Below are 21,108 nucleotides of genomic sequence, written 5' to 3'. Positions count from 1 at the left end.
ATCCCTTCGATATCCTCAGTAGAGTTCAGCCTATTTTAAGGTCTAAAAATGATTCTTATTGCACGTCTGAGTCAGAAATTTGGCCAGCGTGTGTATGTATTTGGAAACAGTGTTCCTCCAAGGGCTTCAAATTCCTGAGATGTGTCATGAGAGGAAGTAGGGTATCTTTCTCAGGCCTCTGAAGCCTCTTGGACTAAATTTCATTCTAGTGACAAGTCTCGGACTGAATGAAATTTTGTACTGTGGATGCAATATATCACCCATTCTTCTTCTATCCAATTAAATGTGCCAATCAAACCCGACCTGCATTAATGTACTTCCTGCCTGTTGTTCATATCATAGCCTGGCAAGACCACACTTGACAGCTTGTACTACGAGTGAAAGCAATGAAGACATTTTACTATTTAACGTGACCTTTGTCTGCTGAAATATTATACCAGAAATCAGGGGCGATGAATCAGAAAAACAGAGGGTGATGATTCAGGTGAAGATGCCAATAGTCATCATCACTGATGTAAATGACAGACTGTCAAATTATTTAATTATGATTTTTATGATATTTTACTTTTAGGCGGAGGAGACATTTTTATTCTAGAGAACATTTAATTGGACAAAAACTACACACGTCACCTTTAAAGGCAAACACAAACATTGTTTTTTTATGACATCATTAGATTCATTAACTATAAAAGAAACATAAAAAGTATGGACAAATATTAAGGAAAATGTGACGTTTATTTAATTACTCATTGGAATACATGTGAATGTGATAAGTAGAAAATGATAATACTACAATTTTTACAATTAAAAACACCATTTTAAAAACATTGTCAGTAAACGGTACCTTAAATGGTGAACATTCACTTTAGCTTCACTGAGTAAAGGTTATATATATTTATATATATATATGTGTATGTGTGTGTGTGTGTGTGTGTCAGGTGCTCAGCAGCCTGTTTGCAATTATACTTACAATTAAACTCATAAAAAAATTTTAAAAATCAAATTGAAAAGGGAAAGCTGATCCTAAACCAGGATATTCATGATGTGCATTGACTTAAGATATTTTAGCCATAAATGGTCAAACAAGACTATGTATAGAACTTCTAAACAAATTTTGTGTCCCTCTTGTATAAAATGGATGTTTCTTTGAGTTTTCAGCTAACTTACAGTAATGTGAAAAGGTGACTTTTTTTTTTTTCCATGTAACCACTTGGCCAAATAAATTCACAAGACTCTGATCTGTATCCGTGATCTTGTCAGGCTCTGCCCGATTAACATCTGCATATAGGCAGAAAGACAAAATTTGCTTTTGCAACCTCATGTTGTGGTTGAAAGTTGTAATTTATATCAGTATTTTCACATTTTGATCAAGTATCAATTGATGGATTGATGATTATAATGTCAAAACATTGTTTGATTTTTGTTATTTTGCCTTTTGATGATATTATACATCTAGTTAAATGAAAATGTTGTTTGTCTAAACCTTCTGAAGTCATTAAAGAACAATTTAACTAGTCAAATGCCTCTTTGCAAGATATTCATTTTGAAGGATAATTCACAGGAGAAGGTTCATTGCACATGAGAACCTTTTGAAGGCTACACTATCTTCATAGATCCCTATGACCCCATCATCTAGATCTGCCAATACACCATCATATTAATCAAGTTTCCTTTAGTGCAGGAACGGCTCTTAGTTCTTGAGCTTTTTTGGCAGGATTTTCCTGAGAGGAGGCTTCTGGTCCTGGGTGGTGTCCTGTTGTGGATGGGGTACCTCTGGTTTGGCTTCATGAAGCTGTTTGAAGCTTTGAACCGGCTCTTTGGTCTCTTGTTTGGCCTGCCTCAAGAGACGTTTCATGTTCTTCACCTTGTCCCTCAGGTGATTGTTGGCCTTTTCCAGGATCTTCACTTTCTGAGAGAGGTTTCTGACTTTCTCTTCCTCCTCAAATAAGGCCTTCTGCACATTGGAGCACCATAGCTAAATTAAAGTAAACAGGAAGTAAATAGAAATAAACAGGAAGTACAAAATACAAAATGGCTCCTATAAACATGATTTAAAGTAAATTTAAGAAGCAGACTGTTTTGTGACTATTTAAAGCAAGTAGAATATTCATGAACTGTAAAAGATTCTAGCAACTTTCTGTTTTCACCAAAAGCAAAAAGGTTACACAAAACAAAATCACAGCCATACAGAAAATAGCTATTTAATATTTGTTTTTTATATGTTTTTCATTATTATTATTTTTTTTTATGGAAGCACAGCTTGGTATAAATTCCTTCAATGGTCAACTTACTGTACATGAGGCATGTGGTTTAAAGTACAAAGAGTATGGTGTAGAGAGAGAGAGAGAGAAAAAAAAAGATTACTTTGGCTGTAATTTAATCAGGCTGTGATTATCAGTTGGAAATCAAAGCAGCTGAAACTCATTTGAAACTTTTGATAACATTTGTTGTTCTTGATATGTAACAGTAACTTCTTAATCCTGGGAAAAACAAAGCATTCGATGCTTTCCTCTCACGTGTGTTCCTGAGTCTGAAAAGATTTTACATCTGAAAATTAGTCACAGCTGGGCTTTTTCTGTAAGTGTGGATTTCCTGGGTAGCTCTAATAATCATGCTTGCACCTGAACCTGTGTGTAGGTCAGATGTGATCGTAGATTTATGGGATATAAACATGTAAAGACTGTCATCAATGTGGAATATATTTAGGAAATGAAAGTACTGAGTAATGAGGTCATACAAAAGAACTTGGATCAGGAAAAGAAAAAAAAGTTGGCCAAGATGAATGTAAAAAAAAAAAAAAAAAAAAAAAAACCTTTACATGATTGTTAATTGAACAAGACAGGGTTGATTTCCATTGGCTGCTACTTTCAATTCCTACAGGGATCAATCTTTTGTTGACTGCTCTCACAGACATATGGTAAAGGCAGGGGAAATGTTATTGCTTAATTAATTCTTTATGATATCCAGTTTAACATAAAAATTCAGCCAGGACTGCTTGGATGATTATAGTTTTAAAGGGGTGGTTCAGTGTTTTTTTTCTAGGCTTGATTGTGTTTTTGGGGCGCAGTTAAACATGTCTTAATGCTTAAGCTCGTTGTAGTCCAAACCGGTCGTTTTTGTTAATCTTTTGTTAAAAGACAATATCTCCGTTTGCATTGAACTTTTAGCGCTGTAACTTTGCAGATACTGTTTATGCTCAAGCAGCAACATTACACACTAACTAAAGTTAAAAAAGTGAAATCGCAATGAACCACCCCTTTAAAGGAATAGTTCACCCAAAAATGAAGTTTCTGTCATCATTTAATCATATTCACACCATTCTAATGTAATAATAAAAAAAATCTTCTAAATTTTGCCCTTTTGGGTTCCACAGAAAAAAAGAAAGGCTTCGAACAAAATGACAAAGAGCTTAAGTGCATCACTAGCCATAATGAAAGCTGGCGATACTCACTCTCTAAACTGGCATAAGCTCACATTGAGCAACAATATATTCACATGCACACATAGAGAAGCGGCTCCTGAAGACAAAAAGGCTGATAATGTCTATTGCAGGCACACTTTTATATGCATGGGCGCTCCACGTGATGTTATAGCTGTCTGCCAACTAGTTAGCATGTTTCACGTGTGCTTCAGACAACGATCATGCTGGACACGTTCCTATAGCCCCAACGTAATGGCGCAGTGTCTTGTTCCTTTCTCAGGGAACCTGGGTTATATACACCCTTTTGTTGTAGTTATGGTGTCAGCTTTGAAAAAAAAAACACTTCTTGCTGTTTTAACCACAATAAATTGAAAGTGTTCCTCACAGTTATATATTTGAATTAGGTCCTAATACAAATAAGAAGAGTGAATTATGTTTTGTACCACTATGAACTAGCAAACTATTTTGCTATAAAGATTATGCTCAAGCAATATGCCATCAATAAGATACTTTTCATAGAAATCTCCCACAGCCCAATGTGGAGTTGCTGTTTATGGCAGAGAACCTCTGGTTTAGAGTTTAAACATACCACCAACATTATAAGAAACATGTTCTCCCAAGTGAAAAGCTAAAGAAGAAAAGATGTCCAGAGAGGAATGTTAATATCCCAGCAATCATTTCTCTAAATTCCCTTTAGACTTGGACCCTGACATAAACTATACTTAATGGTGAATAACAATTCACAGCAAAATATAGGTTTGAAAATGTCAGTTAGTTTGGATTCTTGAGAGAAGTTGCCTACTTTTTCTTGCAGGATTTCTCAGGCAGACTAGCTGAGGTTTAGGCACATCTTCCACTGAAATGTTGATTTATATGTTCAGCATTCAGTAGCCACTAAAACTTCTGCTAGAGCCAAGAGAAACACAAACAGACATGCAAAAGACCTGAACAAGCAATACTGCCATTCCACACTTGTTTTCTCACTATGGTGTGTCTGTCTCCCTAATAATATCCATCAACGTGCATACAGACAAGCACACAGCGAGCAAGGATGGGGCAAGTTTGGAAAGGAGTCTCTTATTAATACTACAATAAACATGCTCCATGTTGATTCATGCATAATTATTATGTGTTACGGTAGACATTATGCAAGTCGATATTCTGATCAGATTTCTTTTCCAAGCACACTTTACCAATTCCAAACCACATCAGTCTTAGTAACTACTATTCATTTTGTATATAATTATTTATAAGTGATATATCTGTAAACGAGGGCTGGAAGCGAAAAATGTGCATTAAGCAGTATTAAGCAGGGTGTTTTTTTTTTTTTTTGTAACAGATAAAATGAGCCAAAAAACCAAAAACAAAATATTCTCACTGAAACTGAAAAATTATTAAATGCCCATGAGAAGGATGCAAAACTAATGCAAAACTAGAAATTGCAAAATTAAGGCATGACCATTGGACAGTGAAATGAAGAGAAAGATGAAAAAACAAACAAACAAAAAAACATGTCAAGAAGAAAAGACGTTATCTGCAAAAGACTTGAGTTTCTTGTGGTTTCACACTTATTTCTTTGCCTTAATTCTTAGTCTTCAGTGCCACCGTTTTCCAGAACTGCAAACTACCTTGAGTCTCCAGAAGTACAAGTCAACGTAAGGCCCCGATGTACTTCAAACGAAATCGAAGAACAAACTGATGTGACGTCATTTCGAACAAAATCAGGCCAAAACGAAGTTTGTTTTGTGTTCTTTTTTCTGAAGTTCGAAACGGCTTGCCAAAGCAAACTTTCAGGAAAAGTTCGCTTCAGCTGCAAAACACCATACTACCATTGGTCCGTGACGATAATGTAACAGGAGGTGTGCGCCGAGGCTCCGCCTTCATTTGCGTGGAACTCTTCTATGACTCATTTCATCTGTAGAGTTCGTTGAGGTAAGAGCTCCGCGGGTGAAAACATGAACACACTGGATAGCAGCTTTATAGTACAAAATGAAGTTGTGCTTCTGATGAAATGACACTGTAAAGCTGCTTGCTTTTAAGCAGTCTCTTGAATGAAGTGCTATATAAATAAACGTGACATGACTGGAGTGCTAATTTGCAGAGCTCATGCTATATAACAATGTTGTTATGATCAGACGCTTTTCTTATGCTTTCTATAAAAAGGCTTGCAGTTTTCTAATTTTTGTTGTTTATTTTATTACCGAGAAGAAAGTGTTCAGCTCATATTTACATATTCATCTAACCGTCACTCTCAGCAGTGTGGGCGGCGTCAGATGTTCGATTTCAGTATATCGCTGCTCACGCATTCTGAACTTCGTTTTACTCCTAAACGAAGAACGAAAAAGAACATTGTTTGAAGTATATCGAGGCCTTAACTCATTAATTTGCAACTACATGTCAACTAACTTTATGTCACGTGCTTGCAGGATTCAAACGAAGGCAGATGATTAACGTTCAATACAACAAAGTTAATATATATATATCTAAGGCAATTTGCAAACACACTTAAAGGGATAGTTCACCCAAAAATGAAAATTTGATGTTTATCTGCTTACCCCCAGTGCATCCAAGATGTAGAGGACTTTTTTTCTTCAGTCGAACGCAAATTATGATTTTTAACTGCAACCGCTGCCGTCTGTCAGTCAAATAATAGCAGTGATTGGGAACTTGAACAATAAGAGTTGAAAAAACTTCCATAGACAAATCCAAATTAAACCCTGCGGCTCGTGACGACACATTGATGTCCTAAGACACGAAACGATCGGTTTGTGCGAGAAACCAAACAGTATTTATATAATTTTTTACCTCTAATACACCACTATGTCCAACTTCATTCAGCTTCCGGCTAGTGAGGTCAGATCGCGCTCTGACAACGGAAGTGATGTCTCGCGCTCATTGAAGTATATGGGCGAGACATCACTTCCGTCTTCAGAACGCGTTTTTTGACCTCACTAACAGGAAGCTGAATGAAGTTGGACATAGTGGTGTATTAGAGGTAAAAAATTATATAAATACTTTTCGGTTTCTCGCACAAACCGATCGTTTCGTGTCTTAGGACATTAATGTGTCGTCACGAGCCGCAGGGTTTAATTTTGATTTGTCTAAGCAAGTTTTATTTACTGTTATAGTTGAAGTTCCCATCTACTGCTATTATTTGACTGACAGACGGCAGCGGTTGCAGTTAAAAATCATAATTTGCGTTCGACTGAAGAAAAAAAGTCATCTACATCTTGGATGCCCTGGGGGTAAGCAGATAAACATAAAATTTTTGGGTGAACTATCCCTTTAACAGACTATACCAGACAAAGAACTGAACACAAGCAAAAACTTAAATACACACAGGTAAATGACGGACAGCTGCGAAGGTGGTTAGTGTCCGTGATGAGTGTCTGCAAGGTGGAACAGGGAACATGAGACAGGAGTGACAACAAACTGAAAGTCCTAGAACTGAACACAATGGTTAAAGTATTAAGTATCATTAAAGTATTGCGGACTCTTGGGTTAGGGTTAGTAGAATAAGTTAAAATGTACTTGCAAAATTGGAATGTCTGTTAGGGGAGCATCAAAATAAAGTGCTAGCAGATATTAACACTCTGAGGTCTAAAAACGCGCCGGCGTTTTTTTTTTTCACATTGCAGCAAAACAGACCTAAAATACTCCGTCATTTTTTGTCATAGAGACATAAGTAATATATCAATTGAAACTATAGAATATCTTCTTTTATTTATATACACTCAAAGTAAAAACAAAATGTTGTGCTTTTTGTAAAATAAAGAAAACTAACATGATGCGTGATCTCTCCTCTCCCTCTGAACGAAATCCAATCTGATAATTCTCAGAAAATGAACTGTAACTTAGTGAATACTAATCACAGAAAAATTACACTTATGTCTAAAAAAACGTTAAGATGTCAGGTTTTAAATCATGTAAGTCAAATCAAAAACAAACCTTCTGTGTTTATGTAATCAGGTGAGAATGGCCCATTTTCAGTGGTGATTCACGCCTCCTCGCATACTGTGTTTCTTGGCTAAAAGTGTCTTACAAAAACTAAATCAATATATTGTTTTATATGAAGGAGTAGGCAGCATAATCTTTACATAATTTTGAAGCAAAAACTCTAGTTTACAACCTCCAATACCCAAAAGTATTGTGAACACAGATTTACTATACTTTATTTGGCCTTATTTCAGTGACTTACGTTTTTTGTTTTTTCAATAACCACGCATAAATGTTATTCCTTCAAAAACACAAACATGTACATACATGTTCTTCACATATTATTGTAGCCTAGTTTGTGCTGAATACAGTGTAATGACACTTTTTCCATTAATATGTTTATGAACAACTGAAAAAAGCACAAATGTCAGGGCATGTCAAAACTTCTCCAGGCCCCAAATCAGCCTCAGACTCCAGAGGGTTAAGCAGACAGTTCACTAATACTTTAGACTGGTAGCTGACATAGTATTAAAGTTAAGGTCAGTAGAATGTCTAAAGTGGACTATCGAAACAAGGTAACTTTAAAGGAGTCTATAACAGAGGTTTTTAATGGGTGGGTTGTGATTCAAAAGTCAGTTGCAAATCTTATCTAATAAGATTTAAACACTTTCCACATCTTATTGACCTAATAGTCTGTGTGTCCAATGGACCTCTACAACACTTTGACATAAATTAAAATTTTCAAATTCCAACATGGACAGCCTGCAAGCTATGCTCTCCTCCTCAAAAAAATGATCAAAACTACACAAACTTGTCAGAGACATATCCTTGTGGGCAGTGCTCTGACATATGGTGTAATAATGCAAGTTACTATTATTATTATTTTAATATATTAAAAGTAGCTCACTCGGTTGTCCTCTTGGACCTCCCAGTCTGGGGTGTACATGTGAACCTGTGTGCCAGCTGTGCAGTTGGAAAACTGGAATAAGCTGGAAAACATGCGGTGGTTCTCCGGTGTGTCCGGGAAGATGGGGTCCTGGAAGTTGACTCCGTGAGGAATGATACTGTAGTTTTCATCCATCCTGAGAAGAAACATAACACACGCAACACTATATGACAAATAATCATTATGTGTGGAATATGATTTGAACAAATCGCTTACTCTAAATATTAAACTCTTCCCACACCATCTGTGCTATAGACATGAATGATAATTTATCAGGCTTACTGAGAAGAGCTGTGCTATTACTTTTCTAAGTAATTTGACTTAACAATTTTATGAAGTGCATGATAAATTATCAAAAAAAAAAAAAAAAAAAAAGGCATAAACTTACAGTGAAGGCCATATCCAAACCATAGAGCTTTAGGTTGGACTAATTTGAGCCCGCAACCAACCAACTATAGTAGAAACTACTTTGCACTTTAGTAAATACCTAGCAACATACTTAAAACCACTTGGAATACCTATCAATGGCATAGCATCATGTTAGCGTCATGGAAAATGTAAATCTTGCTTAATAATGTATATTTTTGGCAGGTTGCAATGTTTATACACACCATAGAGGGTGTATCAAACATGAGCAACAAAATTAGCACTACAATAGCATGCTACACCACAAAAGTTGCACAATCTTCGTGTATTTTTGTTTCTCCTGTGTGGGCCTCAGCGCTGTAATAGTTCACCACCACTTGGGACACTTAATGTCAATGACCCATATATTTTTACACAGAAAAGCAGTCTAGGAGAGGGGAGGTACCAGCTCTATTTGTGTTCTTTACATGTGTGTGTTTGTATTAAAGCTGCCTTTGAATTTGTTTTTCCTAAAGCAATAGCAAAAGTATTATATTTAAAGCAAAATAGTGAGTAGAGTAAACATATATAATACAAATAAGAGGTTAATTATGCAGCTTATATGTCTAACTGATTATACACATTGCTATTCTTTCCTCTCTGTTCTTTCTCTTGTATCTCTATTTATCTGAGTGAAGAATTCATTATTTGTGATTGGCGTTCAAAGCTGCTCTTTGGCTGGTTTCTTGCTGTTTCCGCCTGCAGTCTTGCAAACTTTCACACATCAACACACATACACACACACACACCTCCCAGTGGTGAGGAAATGAGGAAAGTCTGTTATCAAAGTTTCAAGGGTGGTTTTAAAAATATTGATAAAAAAAAAAAAAAAAAACTTGGTTACATTGGCACAATGTGGGGAAATGAGACACACTTTTCATACGGACTCTTCACAATGCTTGTTCTCCTTTATTCAGTGTTTAATTTGGCCACCATCAGCTTGCAGGAAAATCTCTCTTTTTTTCTTTTCTTTTTTTTTTTTTTTTGCTCTCTTTTTGTGTACTCCTTTAAGACATCAAAATGCAAGCTTAATGGTTTGAAGCGCTTGTGTAATCATCAATGTATATTTTTCAATTTTAGTCATTTGGAAAAAGGAAAGCAGTTACAACAAATGACAAGTTAATGCATGTGCATATGTTAGAGAATTCCCACAAGGCATCTTTTTTTTTTTTTTTTGAATGGTTTATTGAACAGTCTGGGTAATTAAAGGGGGGGGGGGGGGGGGGGTAATTGCATTCTCATGCTAAACATGGCCAAAGTTTCAGAACACGAGTTGGACATATGATGGAGTATTTCTGTGCCAAATCCACTACTTCCGGTTTCAGTACAGGATTCGGGTGTGTCCTGTATGACATCAAAAGAGAGTGGAATTCCTTGTATAGGCACTTCTCCCTGATAAGCGTGCACACACACATCACCCAGAGCAAGAGCACGCCCATCAACGCGTCTCGTTCGGGATACGGAAGCAGAGAGTTTTTTCAACAATGGCTGTGTCCCAATTCAGGGGCTGCACCCTTTGAAGGCTGCATACATCATCGAGGCAGTCTCATTTAAGAAAAATAACCATTAGATTGCAACGCAAGAAAGAAATTACAGTATTTCACACCTCACAATGAATATCAGTCAATTTTTTGTACAGTCACTTTTCTTAAGAAAAGTATGCAGTATGCAGCCTCCGAAATGAGACGCAGCTCCTGTCACCAAAGGAGTGTGTTTTTGGTTGTGAGGGAAAGATTACCTTTTTCAGCTTCCCAAAGAACCCAGCGTTATGGGCACTGAGGATGAAGTTTGTTTTTCCAAGGCAGCAACGGAGTTGTGCATGTATGTTTGTTGAATTCGGTGATGATACGTTGTAAACAAGTCCCAGTTCGGCTCTGGATTTGCAGATTGCCGGCGGTGAGTAAAGCTGCATCAGATGTCAGTGTTTTGTTGGAAATCGGCGCACAAGTGCATATAATGTAAACAACATGAACATTTTTGTTCCCTTTTTATTCATAATGATGTCGCAGCTAGCATGCGATCTCTATGCAGAAGCTGCGCTTGCTCATGACACTTTAGCTCCGCCCACAGCACTGATGGCAGACACGCCTCCGGGATCTCGGCTTTTTCCGGAAAGACTCGGTTTAGCGTATCTATTGTACTCTATATGTACTCAAGATTAACATGATTTAACAGAAACTGTGTGTGATACAACCCCCCCCCCCCCCCCCATATATAGGCATATAAAATCATATGTAAGCTTTGTTCAAAGGTTTTGTTGGCTTCAAATGCCATTGCTGTCAATGAGGGAAATGGGTTTGAGGTGAATAGTTTTCCACCTGGCTTCTATAGCCCATTTTCCCTGATGGAAACATTGGCTTTGGACCTTGACAGCAGCGAGTTCCTCCATCTGGATCTAATTCAGTCTCTTTAGAGGGGCATCAGAAGCTCAGGGGCTTTTACAAATCCTGTGCTCAGCGCCAGACTTGGAACATCTAGATCCAACTAGAGTTTCAGAATCATCAGATGGATTTTAACTGAGCTCCAGAATCTTTTTTGTCTTGAGGGCCATTTCGGCTTGAGCCTCAGCTTGAGCAAACTGTTATGCTGTTCATTTTGTGTGGAGTACAAGAGGATATATTTTGAAGAATCTACACATTTCTTTTTTCCCGTACAATATCAGTTTATGGTGACCATGGGAGTTGAGCACCTTAAAGAGCAAAAAAGCACCTTTCTGTAATGTTGTTATTATTATTTTTATTATTTCCAGAACACTTAATACAAGCATTTTGGAGAATAGATGGATGGAGTTGTATAGACAACTTTTAAGATATTTTAAAGAGGGGGTTTCTTGTCCTTTTTGGATCTTGACATGGTCATGTTTGCCAGCTTGTTCCATTCAGGAGCATGTGCATCCTTCAACTTTTCTTCCTTTCTGTTTTAGTGTTTTGTTTTGTTTTGTTTTGTTTTGTTTTTAAAGATGAAGGTAAGTAAATGGTAACAGAATTTCCATTTCTGGAAAAAAATATTCCTTGAAGGAAAATGTATTTTCTAAGTGCATTCCAAAGGACAGTGTCACACTCTGCTGAGAATCCAAAAAGAAGCTCTATGAGTAAGAGATAAATATTTAGTAAACATGCAAGGCATTGCAAACTTGCTAAATAAAAGTGCCTGTTTTTTTGTAAATGTTTTGAGATACAAATGTTTAGATAAACTGTGGATTACAGCAAGCTCATGGAACATGTGACGGCATGTCAATTTGCATAGTTTATGCTGCTATGTGATGTATATTTCAATACATTTAAGGTCAGCTTTTACAATACATTTCTTGAGAGCAGTGTTTGCAAGTGCGAGCAGCTCTGTTAATAATTCCATAATGCATAATGCTAATAACCAATACCATATAACTTTCCAAGGGTTCCTCCTGATATACTACACATATTCACATTATCAGGATATAACATTTATAATTTACTGGCCACCCTCGATTAAAAATGAGAGCCTCTCAAAGAAAACCTGAATGTAGTTGTTCTATGCACCATATTGCATTAATTATTGTTTCCATGCAGAGTGTCTCCAGTTTCTCAGGCTTTGATGGTTTGATGGTTTGACTGGTGAGAATTGTCTTGCCAAAATGGAACCAGCTGCCTGATTGGTTCATGGCTTAGATTCATGACATCTGGGACATAAAAAGACGGGGAAGAAAAGTTGGACATGTGCACTGAAGCAAAGTCTGCTCAACAAGTGGACCATTTCGAAGACGTATTTCCCTTTGTCTTCTCCGGAATTAAGTCAGCGCACTGAACGCCATGATGAATTAAGCGTGGCTTTGTGGACTCTTGTTAAGAACATTTCACAGGAAATATGGAAGTCACCAGAGAGCACAATGGAAATGTTCACTGCTTCGGCACCCAGAAAATGGAGTAAAAGTAAGGATAAACAAAGAACCAGAGGTCTTCCATTATATCTAAGCCCCAAAAATTCCCAAACCATTCACTCTTGTTTTTCTGAAAAGAAAGCAGACTTGTTTGAATGCTCTTATACATGTACATACAATGAAAATAAATGAGATGCCATTGAGCTATGAAAAAAGCAGATAAAAGTACCATAAACATGGTCCACAACACATTATTTTTTAGATTAGCATAATTGTAGTCATAAATCATAATTTAATCCCTCCTCAATTAACCATTTTAAATCAAACAACGCAAATTTAAATGCCTTGACACCTCGGTTTGACCTTGTTGACACTGGTACCTTTACTTATGTGTGTCAGAACAACACATGAGGCTTTAGTTTGAATATGCAGAATGGATTAGGTGTGTGCAAGTTCATCACATGCATAATTGCTTAAATATTAGAATGTTCCTTAAACAAAGCTATCATATGGCAATTCCAGTGTTCTCTTGAAGCACAGATGTATGACAGAATCTTTCAGCATTACTCTAAGTGAAACATTCTGGAAAGCAACAGGACTGCATGAACCCTGAGTGAATTTGTTCATTGAATGACATCACGGCATGTCTCACTGGTTTTGCTGTGAAATACAAGAGATCAAGAAATGAGGGACAGGCTAACTTCTTTAGGCAATGTTTCTACAAACCCGATTCCAAAAAAGTTGGGATACTGTACAAACTGTGAATAAAAAAGGAATGCAATAATTTACAAATCGCATATATTTTAATCACAATAGAATATAAATAACATATCAAATGTTGAAAGTTTGACATTTTGAAATGACATGCCAAATATTGGCTCATTTTGGATTTTATGAGAGCTACACATTCCAAAAAAGTTGGGACAGGTAGCAGTAAGGGGCCAGAAAAGTTAAATGTACATATAAGGAACAGCTGGAGGACCAATTTGCAACTTATTAGGTCAATTGGCAACATGATTGGGTATAAAAAGAGCCTTTCAGAGTGGCAGTGTCTCTCAGAAGTCAAGATGGGCAGACGATCACCAATTCCCCCAATGCTGCGGCGAAAAATAGTGGAGCAATATCAGAAAGGAGTTTCTCAGAGAAAAATTGCAAAGAGTTTGAAGTTATCATCATCTACAGTGCATAATATCATCCAAAGATTCAGAGAATCTGGAACAATCTCTGTGTGTGAGGGTCAAGGCTGGAAAACCATACTGGATGCCCGTGATCTTCAGGCCCTTAAACGGCACTGCATCACATACAGGAATGCTACTGTAATGGAAATCACAACATGGGCTCAGGAATACTTCCAGGAAACATTGTCGGTGAACACAATCCACCGTGCCATTCACCGTTGCCGGCTAAAACTCTATAGGTCAAAAAAGAAGCCATATCTAAACATGATCCAGAAGCGCAGGCGTTTTCTCTGGGCCAAGGCTCATTTAAAATGGACTGCGTCAAAGTGAAAAACTGTTCTGTGGTCAGACTAATCAAAATTTGAAGTTCTTTTTGGAAAACTGGGATGCCATGTCATCCGGACTAAAGAGGACAAGGACAACCCAAGTTGTTATCAGCGCTCAGTTCAGAAGCCTGCATCTCTGATGGTATGGGGTTGCATGAGTGCGTGTGGCATGGGCAGCTTACACATCTGGAAAGGCACCATCAATGCTGAAAGGTATATCCAAGTTCTAAAACAACATATGCTCCCATCCAGACATCGTCTCTTTCACGGAAGACCTTGCATTTTCCAACATGACAATGCCAGACCACATACTGCATCAATTACAACATCATGGCTGCGTAGAAGAAGGATCCGGGTACTGAAATGGCCAGCCTGTTGTCCACATCTTTCACCCATAGAAAACATTTGGTGCATCATAAAGAGGAAGATGCGACAAAGAAGACCTAAGAAAGTTGAGCAACACAAGGGAACAGTGGTGTAGGGGAGGCTGGTCTACCTGTCTCCACAAGCTCAACATCCCAAGCACTTTACAGAGAAATCAAGGCTAATGTGGAGAATGTGAGGTCAGTGCTGACCTGCTATCAAGAAAATTACTTTCCTGATGAATAATCTTTCAGATAACAAGAGACAAAAACTGTAAACTTGAACTCCCAAACACCTGATAAAATGCCAAAACAGCCTGTTAACACTCCATCGGACCTTTAACCTGCTGCCCTCAGGCCACCTGAGCAGTTCGACACTGTGTATCCTGTGTAATTAAGTTGAGTGTAAAGAATTCCAGAACTGCTCTGTCTCTGAGACTGGGAGAATTAATAAACTTTTTAGCTTTCCCACAGATTGAGAAAAGCTACATTTTATGTTCACAGGACAGCACTGTGTCAAGGAATACGGAGCAGTTATTTAACTACAGTCCATTAATAAAATCTGTGCCATGGCATTGTTTAATTCTTTATTCTATCTGGTTGACATATGTTTCAAGAATGTTAATAATTTGTTATAAACTGCACGGCTATGCTTTTTTAAAATTACTAAACTGATGAGTGTTCCTAACTCATCCAGCACACATACTTACAATCATCTGTTGTCAATTATTCCTTAATTGTTTCTTACTTTTTATATTTAGTCTTTTTCAGGCATAAAATTTGGCAAATCTTTTCAGAGACCTAATGTCAGGTCATTTTATAATAACATGAAATCAATCTGAAACCTTCACTCTCTCTTTCTGTTAATGGTTATGACTTCATTCACAGTGACCTGGGTTGACCCTAGTCACATGTAGTAAAAAAAAAAAAAAAGACATTGCAATATGGTTCTGTATATTAGTGCTAATTAGTGTCTCTTAGGTAAAACTTTTTCAATTGCAAACAATTTTCTTTTTGCAGGGGTTTAATTATTATTTTAACATTATTTATTATTAATTAATAATTATTAATAAAAAAAAACATAAAATTTTGGTTACACTTTATTTTACAGTGCTGTAGTTACATTGTAATTACTCAAATAAATACTGAGTACTATTAATTAACTACATGTACTTACTGTAGGGGTAAGATTAGGGTTCGGTTTAGGGTTAGTTGCATGTATGCATAATTTACTGTTATTACTATAGTAAGTACATATAGTAACGTATAACTAGGGCACTATTAAATAAAGTGGGTTACACTTTATTTTAAGGTGTCTTTGTTACAGTGTAATTTTACATTTAAGTACTGAGGAATATTAATTAACTACTTGTACTTACTGTAGGGATAAGATTAGGGTTTGGTTTGGTTTAGTGTTAGTTGCATGTAACTATGCATAATTTACTGTTATTACTATAGTAACTACATGTAACATTTGTAACAATGACACTGTAAAATAAAGTGTTACCATAAAGTGTTTTGTTTGTTATTTTACATGGAGGTCATTGGACACTTTTTATACCTTCATTATTTATTGTGGCTAACTTTCAAATGTCTCTTATGTGTAAATGTAATCATTTTACTCCTGTGCCAAAACTTTCAATTGTAAATGATGAAAAAATCTATTAGGATATTAAGTAAAGATCATGTTCCATGAAGATATTTTGTAAATTTCCTACCATAAATATATCAAAAATGTGTTTTTGTGAACGGATATACATTGCTAAGGACTTCGCTTGGACAACTTTAAAGGCGATTTTCCCAACATTTTGATTTTTTTGCACCTTCAGATTCCAGATTTTCAAATAATTTTATCTCGGCCAAATATTGTCCTATCCTAACAAACCATGGATGTATAAATCTCAATTTCAAAAGAATTTACCCTAATGATTGGTTTTGTGGTCTAGGGTCACATTTGTAAAACTATGATAATCAAAAAAACAAAAAAAAAAAACAAAAAAAAAAAAACAGTGAATTAATCATAAACCATTATAGTAATTGAGCAAAAATTATGTACTGTATAGGTCTATACTTTTTTTTTTTTTTTTTTTTTTTTTTATTGTTACTTACTGTAGTTATGGTGTTTTTCCACCATGACCAACAATTTATAAAGAGAACATGGTGTGCTATTTCCAGTCAATATTTTTAATTTTCTTTTCATTTTATTTTAAATTATCTAAAAAGTGTGAAATATTTTTTTAAAGGTGAGTATTTAAGCTGCATAAAATATTAGCTATGAAAAATACCAAAAAACAATAGTATTCTCCTTTGATGCATGTTCACTGTTAAGACATTTTTAATGGAGAAATTAAAGAAACAACCGAGTGTCAAAAGTGTCATAGACACAACAAGTAAGATTACTTTGGGAAAACAGGTTATACTGTCAGCCCTGAGATACCAGTTTACATTCAGTATATGAGGTACCATCACAGTAAAAGACTTGACCAGAAAAGTGCTGAGTGTGATGGATCCAGTAGGATGCACGAGGGAGTTAAACATCCTTCAGTTTAACTGATTGTATTTTAGGGTGAGTCAGGAAACACAAGAAAAAAAACTTGTCAAGAGATTCAAGCCTTATGCTATTACTACATAAATCACTTCAAGTGAAATCATAACAATAGTGTATCATATAATATCTTTCTTTCTCTTTCCAAATGTGCTGCACTTCTGTTCTCTGTTAGCTACCTCATCCTTTGTAAGTTCATCTGCCAATGTGATCTCATTCTCACTGTAAACACAGAAACAAAGACAAGCCAGAACTAATTAAGTCTGACAAAAGTTTTGATCATTATACACAGTATTCACGATCATTATACACAAAGTTAGCCATTTTCCATTCGTTATGAAAGAAAATAGAGGGAGATTTGAGTTGTTTGGCCCAGTATTCATTCTTTGTGGAATATCCCTGGTGGATCATACATTAACATAACCCAACCAAGGGCAAATAAATTCTTGAGTTCTTAGGTAACAATGATCACAGATGTCAGACAGTTGTGTGCTATGAGATTGAGCTCTCATGCTCATGGGAGATGTAAGTTTGAAGCCAGCTCATTCCAGCTTTTGTTAAGTCAGTATGTTTACCCTTTTGTCAAACAACCATAAATGCCACAAATATTAAATGATCGAAAAATGTATGCAATCCCATAATATTGATGTGATATATACATAAGTGCTCTCATAGTGGCGACTCATTCTACACATTCCCACAATAGTTACATTTACATGCACCCGAATGAAATAATAAGTAATCAGACTGATGGCTCAGTCGGATTGAAAAGTACGCCTCGTTCGATCTGATCGAGTTTGATCCGAAATAAATTTAGATTGAGCTGAAAGGGTGGTGTAGACCTGAAGTAATCTGATAAATAGGAAAAAACAACTAAGCATGCCAAACCCAGAAATACGACTATCCTCATATGTTTACCAGAGCACTTTTAGCATGCGCTGAATTTTGTTCAGAATACATAAATGCACATGTAAACGATCAGATTGCAAAGTTTAAGGTTTATATAGACCTTTTAGAAAATGAAATCTGATTGAATTCATTTGGATTGATGAACATTAGTGCATGTAAACATACCTATTGTCTCACATAATTTATGATTTGCACTCATTTAAAGCTGCACAGTACATTTTTGTTTTGCTGGATTTTATTTGGCTCAATAGCATTATTGGTTTCGAACTTATACTGACACCCATAGGCCTTGTTTACTAACTGCTGTCACTTCACACTAAAACTGTTTATCTTTTGTTTTGTCTGTGGCCTCGGAGCTGCAGGTTGATGTGGTTTGTTTGTGCTCTCATTTTTCTACTCTTGCTCATTATGTTTGTATACAACAATACCAGTACTCTGGACTATGCTATTTACTCAGGCTTCATTGATATGTTGTGTCTGTATTTATATTGTTGTTTTATTGATTTGTTTGCTTGTTTTGTTTAGATATACCTGTTGTTTAATGACTAAAAGCACTATATAAAGTAATTATTGTATAATTTTCTATCATTTTTATGATCAGTAGTAATAGTCAATTGCATGACATGGGTAGTCATGTGATCTCAATGTGGCAGTGACCCTCAATGTAAAAGAATGATTTGTCTTAAAGGTACAATATGTAATAATTTTGTCCGCTAGAGGTCGCTAGAAGCCTATTCAAAACAAAGGCGTAGCTTGATGACGGCAAGTTTGAGAGCGGTATCTTTGGACATGTGCAAAAGAATAGGGATAGGACTCGGGAAGAAATCTTGTTCATGGATGAGATTATTAACGTTATTGTAATATGAAGCAGAGCAGGGCGAGAGTTGTTGGTGCTTAACGAGGACGCTAAACCGATTGCGCAACACGCCGCGAGCAGCAGAGCTTTTATTATGCAGCAGTCGCCGGCGCCGCTTCCGCTTTTCTGGTCATGAGTATGAGGTAACGCAACTCCGTTTATTATTAAATACATTTGACTGTGTCGAAAATGTTATACCGTTACTCTGTATGTCGCTCGGCGGCTGCTGTGAGACACTGTTACACACTGCAGTGAACTAGATCGATTTTAGAATATCATATTAATAAATGCTGGATGGCTTGTGTTGATAAATGGCATGCAATTAATTTTAAAACGTATCGTATGATGGAGAAAATTATGTATTATTGTTACTAAAAATAAAGCTGCATCTGATTATGCTATGTTAGCTACTTCACAAAATAGTGTTTTTCTCTGAGGCATTTTAAAGCATGGTACTCGCAAAAAAATCAAGAAAATTGATTTAAACAATAAGACTAAACGTGTTGAGCTCTATAACAATTCGTTTTCTGTCTATAAATGTATCAAAACAGTTGTTCCCTTGTCTATTAAAACGTGATAAATAAATATTAACATCTTTGGTGTTTCCATGGTTTCTACAAAATAAAACCGGAAAACGAGGGTAACGCGGGTATGACGCAATTGACAGGCGACTCCTCACACACCCCGGATCCTTGGTTAAAATTGCAATTTTCTCACGATTTTCAAATAGTTGGAAATATTTTGGGATATTGTAAGTACTCAAGTGAACAAAATATAAAACAAGGGCCTAGTGGTTTTTGGATATTTTACTGCAAAAATATTACATATTGCACCTTTAAATCTTTTTTTTTTCTTTCATTCTTAAAAGTGTTCTTGTTTTCTTTTTTGTAATTAGCAAAACATTACTAAGTGCACCTTTAAGACGATGCCGTATTGCCATTTAAAATCTTTTATCTCACCTCAAAAAGAAATAGTAGGAGTTGTTCTCCATGACGCTGTACGAGTAGCAGGGGAAATATCCCAACCCGCTGACATTGAACCTGGATCCGGCTGGCACCTCCAGCATGCTGCCCCATGCCTGATCGCACAGCAGCTCGATCTCCGCGGAGAAGAACAGATCCGTGTCGTACTGCCACGGCAGGTAGTTGTACACGCTGTAAGACTCCTTATGAAGGGCGAGCACTTTGGCAAAAACTATGATCTCCGCCAGCTCTGCGCGGCACGCTTCCGTTTGAGGTCTCCAGTCGTGGGGTAGTTGGCATCCCCATGATGCGCTCAGGGAGAGCGCCAATATTAATGCCAGAAGAGAACCCATGACATGCAACCTTGCTTTACTCGTGCAAACTGCCTCTAATAACAGCAATTCCACGCGGTTCGCTCTGATATGCCTCTAAAACAGACTTATCCAGGTCCGCGTAAAACGCACACCATTAATATCCAAACTCTCAAATGCAGTGAATGATACGCGTTGATATAAACGACCGTTTATCTGCTGTAGGTATAATGCATCTCTGTGGATTTAAACTGATCTATAGGTCTTATCCCTCTCCATTCTTCCCTGTGCGCCGTGTGCATTACGCGCAGCGGTTAGTGGAGAGCCTTTCAGTGACGCTCAGCTCTACTACAGACCTGCAGAAGAAAACAGATCAGTTCAGCTTTCATCTTACGCCTGAGCAACGCGGGCTCCAAGAAAGCAGAGCAAAAAAAAATCAAAACATTTTTATTAACAAAGTATAGTCTGCGTTTTCAGTAGGCTACCCTCAGAAACAGCAACATGAACTGCTGATGTCACTTTGTTATTAAAATACATAACGCTAGGCAAGACTAAAAAGTCTTATTAAAAGTATAAACTAAAAAAATGTATTCCAAATTGTTCAATATGTTAATTTCAGTGATTTGGGAACTGAAAAGTCATTCCAAGAAATGTCATGAAACCATTCACATAAATATTAAAGCAATTATAAAATGTTACCAGACAAAACACATTCGCTGCCCGTATGTCATGCATATGAGGCTGCCACATCTTTAACTCATTTTGTTTCCAGTTTGGATTTGCTGTGAGGAAACAAAGAGTGACAGACTGATATGTCTGCCAGACCAATAATCCTCCAATAGTTGACCATTTTTGGATTATCCTCATGGACAAATAATCATGAACACTTGGATGATTAGCAGAAGGGTCAGTTTTCTGTTTCCAAATATTTTTTTTCTTACAACATTACATTGTGTAACATCATACGTCTTATCGTACAGGCTATCTGCTTTCTAAGTATTGGCACCTGGCATGTGGACTCCTCATGCAAAAATTTGCCAAATGTCCATACACTACAAACATTTATTGAGTTTTAAGGTAGTGTTCAGTCTTTTG

General features: G+C 36.6%; 1 protein-coding gene across 1 annotated transcript; it reads right to left on the bottom strand.

Moving 5' to 3' along the window:
• Positions 1-742: 742 nt before the first annotated feature.
• ccdc3b (coiled-coil domain containing 3b) lies at positions 743-20,112 on the bottom strand. The gene is made up of 3 exons (XM_067387481.1): positions 19,700-20,112; positions 8,265-8,439; positions 743-1,975 (listed from the first exon to the last, which is right to left on the bottom strand). The coding sequence occupies exons 1-3, from the start codon at positions 20,053-20,055 to the stop codon at positions 1,691-1,693; spliced, it is 816 nt and encodes a 271-aa protein (XP_067243582.1). The 5' UTR covers positions 20,056-20,112; the 3' UTR covers positions 743-1,690.
• Positions 20,113-21,108: the final 996 nt, after the last annotated feature.

This window comes from Chanodichthys erythropterus, chromosome 6, assembly GCF_024489055.1.
Source record: "Chanodichthys erythropterus isolate Z2021 chromosome 6, ASM2448905v1, whole genome shotgun sequence".
NCBI classification, from domain to species: Eukaryota; Metazoa; Chordata; class Actinopteri; order Cypriniformes; family Xenocyprididae; genus Chanodichthys; species Chanodichthys erythropterus.
This window is presented reverse-complemented; position numbering and strand designations above follow the sequence as displayed.

Coding starts and splice junctions, on each gene's coding strand:
- ccdc3b (XM_067387481.1), bottom strand. CDS start 20,055: ATGGGTTCTCTTCTGGCATTAATATTGGCGCTCTCCCTGAGCGCATCA. Junction 8,440..19,699: donor TCCTACTATTTCTTTTTGAG/GTGAGATAAAAG, acceptor GTTTCTTCTCAG/GATGGATGAAAACTACAGTA. Junction 1,976..8,264: donor AGGTCCAAGAGGACAACCGA/GTGAGCTACTTT, acceptor ACTTTAATTTAG/CTATGGTGCTCCAATGTGCA.